The sequence below is a fragment of the Carlito syrichta genome, unplaced genomic scaffold, assembly GCF_000164805.1.
Source record: "Carlito syrichta isolate Samal-C Ts95f unplaced genomic scaffold, Tarsius_syrichta-2.0.1 Scaffold316209, whole genome shotgun sequence".
NCBI lineage: Eukaryota > Metazoa > Chordata > Mammalia > Primates > Tarsiidae > Carlito > Carlito syrichta.
Window position 1 is genome coordinate 81,938 of NW_007260305.1, and position 7,495 is coordinate 89,432.

At 50.6% G+C, this 7,495-nt stretch overlaps 1 protein-coding gene across 6 annotated transcripts in view; it reads right to left on the minus strand.

Annotated features, from left to right (window-relative positions):
* Nucleotides 1–1,216: 1,216 nt before the first annotated feature.
* Nucleotides 1,217–7,495, minus strand: part of MRPL10 (mitochondrial ribosomal protein L10) — an 8,228-nt gene continuing 1,949 nt past the window's right edge. For 2 of the 6 annotated variants that reach the window (XM_008073896.2, XM_021706921.1), the window contains 4 exons: nucleotides 6,779–6,948; nucleotides 4,115–4,279; nucleotides 3,712–3,856; nucleotides 1,217–2,515 (listed from right to left, as the gene is read on the minus strand). In XM_008073896.2, coding sequence (XP_008072087.1) covers nucleotides 2,259–2,515; nucleotides 3,712–3,856; nucleotides 4,115–4,279; nucleotides 6,779–6,948 — 737 coding nt within the window. In that variant the 3' untranslated portion in view covers nucleotides 1,217–2,258. Of the gene's footprint in view, nucleotides 2,516–3,701; nucleotides 3,857–4,114; nucleotides 4,280–6,778; nucleotides 7,191–7,495 lie in introns of all 6 variants that reach the window. The other 4 variants (XM_021706923.1, XM_021706922.1, XM_021706924.1 and 1 more) reach the window with 4 other exon arrangements.

Genomic DNA, 7,495 nt, shown 5'->3' on the forward strand with positions numbered 1-7,495 from the left:
TGCCCCCCTGCTCCCCGGAGGACTCAGGGCTGAGCAGACTCCCCAGGCACCGACATGGCTTGGGAGCAGGGCACGGTCCCCACTGGGCATGGTTCCAGATAGATCAGAGGACTGAGGAACTGCTGGCCTCGAGCCAGTGGCAGTAAAGGATTTATTCAGACTTGCGTGGCTTTGACCCCGTTAGTGCCCAAGGCCATTTCCTTATTAAACTCCCCCCCTCTCATTTTACATCTGAAAATAGATGGCAAAATTTGGAGCCAGCAAAGATATCGGGTTGACAGGGAAGGGACAGATGCCCCCTCTGGGACCACAAGAGAGTGCCAAGAGCAAAGTCAGCAGGGGCAGTTGAGGCAAGAGAGGGGCAGCCAGTGGCCTTCACGCCAAGGACTTTCATCGGGGTGATGGCTCCCCAGGTCAGGCCCCATTGGGGTCTGGAAGCTCTTGAGTGGTAAGATGAAACCCCAGAACCGGCTGAGTCTCTGGATGGGGCTGGCCTGGGACTGGCACAGCTGGCTGTGGGAAGAGCTGGCTGCAGCCAGCCTGGGTCCCCTCCCTTCCCTCCCAGAGCACGTCCTTCAACTGGAGTACTGTGTTCCACTGCTCAATTCTAATGAAAAACCGGCTCTTGGGAAAAGAGCTAAAATTCAAATGAATGTGGCACAGACCCACAGCCTTAAATGCAATGGAGTGTTCCAGAAAGATGTGGGTTTTTAATGGTGGGACCTCAGGCACCGCCACCAGTTGAAAGATTCAATCTTCTCTGGCCCCGAAAAGGACAAAGGTCACTTGCCCCCTTCCCTTGGTCCCCATACGAGCATGCTTACACCTCAGGGTCTTGCACATCTCTTAGGGACACTGCTGTCCTAACTCTATTCAGTGGCTCGGTGCTGCTTCAGTCACCCCGGAGGGTGGTGTTAACACTTTTCAGGACTCTGGGAGGCAGGGTAAGCCACTAAGCAGCACTGGCCAGACCAGTGCTGGCACCCAGGAGCCCTAAGGGCCTTTTATTTCAGTGATGAACATCCCTGGGCATACAGCACAAGGCTGGGCACTGAGAAGCTGGTCCTGGCCAAGGCCACATAAAAGCTGCTGTAGATCACCAGTGTCCGTCCATGACCACGGAAGCTGTGGCGCGGCCCCAAGTCAGAAAGGAAGGCTGCCAGCCACCCTCCCGGCATCATCCCTGCATTCAACCCTCCAATCAAGGACGCTGGTGGTCTTCTAATCAAGCATCCTGTCTCCTTTATTAACTTCTAGTTCCCCAAGACATGGCCGAGGCCTCCTACTCAAGCCCAGAATCCCTCATGAACAGAGTGTCCGTTTCCCCAGCCCTTTCGTTCAGAACCACCTGAGGCCTGTGACCCCAAGAAGACAGCATGCAAGAGCCACTTGTGGGGAGGGAACAGGTCCATAGAAGAGGAAAGGTTTTCTAGGAAAGGAAGTGAGAGAGGAGAGTCAGAGGACAGAAAGGCCCTTAAGACCACAGGGAGGAAAACCTTGGACACAGCAGAACAAAAGAAGCAGAAGGCATTTCATTACATCCTAAGGCAGCGCTCCCAACCTTTCCACAGCATGGCACAGCCTGAGGGCAGAGAGCTAACATCCAAGCACACCAGGACCTTCTGGGTAACCTGATAAGGAGGCATCAGTGGCTCAAGGCAGGGTTCTTCAGAGCAGAGGGGCCTGTTCAAATCCGTGTTCTGCCACTTACTAACTGCATGTCCTTGTGCAGGCTACCTAACCTCTCTGCCCCTTCATTTCCTTCTCTGTGAAATGGGTGGAATGTGGTGAGGAATAAAGGAGTTAACATGCACAGTGCTCAGCATGGAGCCTGGCACAAGCAGGCTCTCACCAGGTGCCATCCTCAACAAGAATGCTCAGCTGAGCTGCTGTGGCAGGCTGTGCCCTGAGGGGGTGGGCTGAGGAGCCACATGCAGAAAGGGACAGTAAACAAAGAGGTGGGGCAATGGCCTCATCCCTTCAGCCTCTCTGCCTTGGACATGGAGAGCTCAGAGATTTTACATCTCTCAGGTCCCAAGCTGGGAAAACGAGGCCCAAGCCAGTGAGCGACAGTCTCCATTCTGAAGCAGAATCCCTGTGCATCTCTTAGTGACCCTGTACCCGAGGAAGTCATTGTGAGGGAAAGCCAAGTAACAAATGCCATCCCCCCCCCCAAGTTCTTCCACATTTCCCACGGAGGACAGGGTATCCAACAGGGCAGAGTCTATTTATGGGCAGGGCTGGGTAAAACAGGCTGCCTATGAGTCTGGAACAGGATCAGGAGGATCCGGCTTCCCGCCAGCTGGTACAGCAGAGTTCCTTTCGCGTTGCTGTCTGGCGTACTGGTCCAACAGGGCGGTCAGCTGGAGGGGTTGGTGCTGAAGTAGGGAGTGGGTCTGGGCCGTAAGGAGGGTGAGCCCTCCCACCAGCTGCCCCTGCACCAGAGTCAGGCTGGGCAGCTTGGAGTAGCTGATGAAGCCCTGCTTGCTGAGGATGGTGTCGTCGATGCAGCCACCTGGAAGGACACAGTGTCAGCTAGGCTCCCTGCAAATGTTCCTCTTCTCTGAAAGCAACTTCTGACCTAGGAGCTTGCTCTCCATTGCCCTTCTCCACCACCTGCCTTCCTCAGAAGCTGGCTTCCTCTGCACCCCCCATCCTCACTCTGCTTGGGATCCACCCCCCAACTTTTCCCTCAGAAAACTCCTGCATCACATATCTACCTCGGTGACTCCCATTAAGTCAGTATTTCCTGAACTTTATTTTTATTTTTTTCTTTGAAACAGGGTCTCACTCTGTCACCCAGGCTGGAGTACAGTGGCACGATCACAGCTTACCACAGCCTCAATCTCCTGGGCTCAGGCGATCCTTCCAACTTAAACTCCCAAGATGCACAACCACACCCAGCTGATTTTTTTGTTGAGATGAGGCCTTGCTATGTTGCCCAGGCTGGTCTCGAACTCCTGGACTCAAATAATCCTCCTGCCTTGGCCTTCCAAAGTGCTAGGATTGCAGGCGTGAGCCACCATGCCAGCCTGAATTTTCTTGAAGATGAGAATCATGCAGTGAAGAATTGGGAAGCTATTGTTTAACGGTATAGAGCTTTAGTTTTATAAGATCAAGAGTTGTGGAAATGGATGGTAGTGGTAGTCGTACATTATAAATGTACTTAACACCATAGCACTATAGACTTGAAATGATTAAGAGGGTGCATTTTGTTACATGTGTTTTATAATTAAGAAGTTAAAAAAAAAAGGGAGCATGTGTGTTGGGGGAATTTAAAATCACAGATTCCTGCCCCTCACAGAGACTTATGAAAATAGAATTTCTACGGGACACGCATAGTATTCCCTATAGAATAAGCCTCTCCAGTGAGTCTTAGCATCAGGTGACTCTAGGAAACACTGGTCCTTGTCCCTCGGCATACTTTGCTTAGGCTATTTATTTTCAACACTTTCCTCTGTGTGGGCTTCAGCCTACCCACTGTTAGACTCAAGGTGTCGGAATTTTCTCCCCCTACCTCTCCCCAACGGGAGTGACGGGGCGGGGTGAGACAACACAGGTATGGCTGTGACAGTCAGCCCTCAAAAAATGTCCTGTTGACTCAGGTCCTATCTGTGAGAGGATGTTCACAGACAAGCCCAGCAGATGGCTCCAGGCAGTTGCAGCACTTGCTCCCCACCCCACCCCTAACTGGCGGGGGCGCTTGCTCACCCAGCAGGGGCAGGAAAGGCACAGTCCTCAAGATCCGGACCATCTCCTTGACCTTGGGCTCTTCACTGACCAGCAGAAAGTTGTGCCCCACAAAAAGGGGCAACAGGTTTTGGTACTTGGAGTCCTCCAGGAAGGGCTTTAGGACCTGGGGCAGCAGGAGAGAAGGGCTTATGAAGCTCGAGTAGGGAGAAGAGCCAGGGAGAAGAGCCATCACCTTGGTTACAGGCCCCAGTGGGCTGAGGGCACAACCCCAGGGTCCCTTCAGCAGTTTAGGCACCAGGCCAGAGAGTGACCTGTGAAGGGGAGGAGGCAGGAGTGTCACATCTGGGGAGGAGATGCTGAGGTCTGAGCGTGGCAGGGGTGGGAGGAAGGTGGGGAGCCTGAGTCAGGGCCCACACCCCACCTGGTTGGGGAAGATCTTCATCAGGATCTTGTGTTTCCGCAATTGGTGTCGCATAAGAAGCTTGTCCTCGGCGCTCAGAGCCACGTTCTGGCAGACGGCTATCATTCGGTTGTCTCGGAAAACTGCTGCTATCTCCCGGCGGAGGAGCCGAATGAGGCCTGTCTCCTGAAGTCAGAAAGGAATGACCAAGGGAACATCAGCTGTTGCCTCTCCTGACACCCTTGCTCCCTCCGGGGTAGGTCCTAAGGCTTCCAGTGATGCGCAAATGTGGGGGACAGGTACAATAATTGGGCTCCTGACTCTCAGAGATGTGTAACATCTCCCAATCTAACCTTGTCATCTTCACGAGATGATCCCAATCTTTAGAGTGTGCTTTTGAGTTTGACTCTCACTCTGTCGCCTAGGCTAGAGTGCAGTGATGTGCTCACCGCAGCCTCTACCTCCTGGACTCAGGTGATCCTTCTGCCTCAGCCTCCCAAGTAGCTAGGACTACCAGTGTGCACCACCATGTCTAGCTAATTTTTAATTTTTTTTTTTATAGAGGTGAGGTCTCGCTGTGTTACCTAGGCTGGTCTCAAACTCCTGGGCTCAAGTGATCCTCCCACCTCAGCTTCCCAAAGTGCTGGAATTACAGGCATGAGCTACTGTGCCTGATCAGAGTAGTATTTTTTAAACCTGAGAATACTCAGTACCCTCACCCCCAAAACAGGTCAACAGTCTGTCAATAATACTGTCAAACAGTATTGTCACCCCCAAAACAGGTCAATAATACTGTCAAAATTACTTTAACAATCAATATGACACAATTCATGTTGAATTATTTTACAAAGTATAAACTCTTCAGTGTTAATTCAAAACTGAGACATTTTCACAGAACAAGACCTCATTTTCTTAAGACAATGTTTCTCAAAGCCGAGAATCACAAACGGGAGAATGTATTTATAGACCTCCTTAAACCATGAGACTTTTCCCCAAGGCAATGATTCGAAGATTTACTTGAAGAGTGGACTACCAGGAAGTCATGGGGTTCTTTTTGCAGTATCCCATGAAAATAATAACACACACAAGGTAAAATAATGGAAGACACAGTATTGGGCTAAATATAGGCTCCAGCTCTGCCCTCTCCAATACAGTAGCCACTAAGCACATGTGGCTAATTATATTTAAATTAATTAAAATTAAATACAATTAAGAATGCAGTTCTGGCTGGGCATGGTGGCTCACACCTGTAATCCTAGCACTTTGGGAAGCAAAGGTGAGAGGATTGCCTGAGCCCAGGGGTTCAAGACCAGCCTGGGCAACTTGGTGAGACCGCATCTTTACAATAAATAAAAAAAATTAGCCAGGCATGGTGGTGCACGCCTGTGATTCCAGCTACTTGGAAGGCTGAGGCAGAAGGATCACCTGAGCCCAGCAAGTTGAGTCTGTGGTGGCCATGAATGTGCCACTGCACGCCAGCCTGTGTGACAGAGTGAGACTCCTACTCAAAAAAAAAAAAAAAAGCAGTTCTTCAGTCACATAAGCTTCATTTCAAGTGCTCAACAATTACATATGGTTAGTGCCTACCATATTGGACATTGTAGATACAGAACATTTCCATCACCCAGCAAGTTCTACTGCATGGTGCTGTTCTGGATTCTTCAATAATTATGAGGTAGGATGCACCATTGGCTTAAGAAAAAATTATGGGAGAAAAATTTGACTGGGAAAAATCCGTTCAGTGACTTGACTTTTTTATCTGAACTGGGGGAAAATGCTGTCAATCAATTTTAGCTGGGCAAAAGCTAAGCTCCAGCCACTCAAACATAATGGCTGGCCTACCACTGCTCCATGGGCTGACACTTCAGCACTCATCTTAGACAGTTCTTTGCTTTCATGGGGAGAAAACCCAGATGGGTGGGTTGTCCTCCCATTCATCCTTGAGGATTTGCTGCTAAATGTCTCATATCAGGCCAGGTGTGGTGGCTCAAGCCTGTAATCTCAGCACTTTGGGAGACCGAGGAAAGAGGACTGCCTGAGTTCAGGGGTTTGCAACCAGCCTGAGCAACTTGGCGAGACCTTGTGTCTACAATAAATCAAAAAAGTAAGCTGGGAGTGGTGGGACATGCCTGTAGTTCCAGCTACTTGGAAGGCTGAGGCAGAAGGATCGCCTGAGCCCAGCAGGTCGAAGCTGGGTGGCTGTGAGCACGCCACTGTACTCCAGCCTGGGCGACAGAGTGAGACTCTTACTCAAAAAAAAAAAAAAAATCAGGTCCAGTGGCTCATGCCTATAATCCCAGCACATTTGGAGGCCAAGGTGAGAGGATCACTTGAGTCCAGGAGTTCAAGAGCAACCTGGGCAACATAGTGAGACCTTGTCTCTGCAAAATATCAAAAAAATGAGCTGGGTGTAGTCCCAACTACTCAGGAGGCTGAGGTGGGAGGATCACCTGAGCCCAGGAGGCGAAGGCTGTGGTGAGCCATGACTGTGCCACTGTACTCCAGCCTGGATGAACAAGTGAGACTCCAACTCAAACAAAAGTATCTGGACCATGCAGTCAAAGTGGGGAAGTGAAATAATGATGTGAGTGACTGTGGCTCGGGGTCCTACTTCATATCGTCAGACACAAGATCACTGTAGTTCACATCCCACCACCAAGTAACGTGTATCAAACTCCTCCTTACCTCCTTGGGAGGGCTGGGAGGAGGTGGTAGGCATCTTGGGTTGATGGCAGGTTTGGGGGCAATATACTCAGTCACAGCCATCAGCTTCTGTCGCTCAAAGTGCATTACACGACGGTGGCGGGTAACAGCCTTGGAGCCATAGCGGACAGTCTGGAGGGTGGGCAGCTGGCCTGGAGCAGAGATGGCAACATGGTGAGATGCAGCCTCTTGAGGACCCTAGTTTGCCCCAGATGGAGAAAAAGCACACCCTCTGGGCAGAAACGACCACGGCCCACAGAGGTAGACGCAGCACAAGAGTGGAACAAGGAACTGTTTGCCAGAAATCCTGAATTCCCAATCTTTCTCTTCCCTTTTAGTGTGTGACTTTAGGCCAATTACTTGATCCCTTGAGGCTCCCATTTCTCCAGCTCTTCTTTAAGTGCAGAGGTGGGAGGAAAAGTGAGAACAAAGGAGAAAGTATTTTGAACACATTAAGAAAAGGGGGAGAGGGTTGAACAAACTTTTTCTCAAACGAAAAATAGCAAATATTTTCAGTTTGGGGACCACATGGTCTGTCACTAACAGGTAACTCTGCTACAAGCAGTTAGCTAATATGAAAACAGTGAGGTCAGCTGGGCTCAGTGGCTCAGCCTGTAATCCCGTGCTTTGGGAGGCTGAGGTGAGTGGATTGCCTGAGCTCGCGGGTTCAAGACCCACCTGGGCAACTTGGCAAGACCT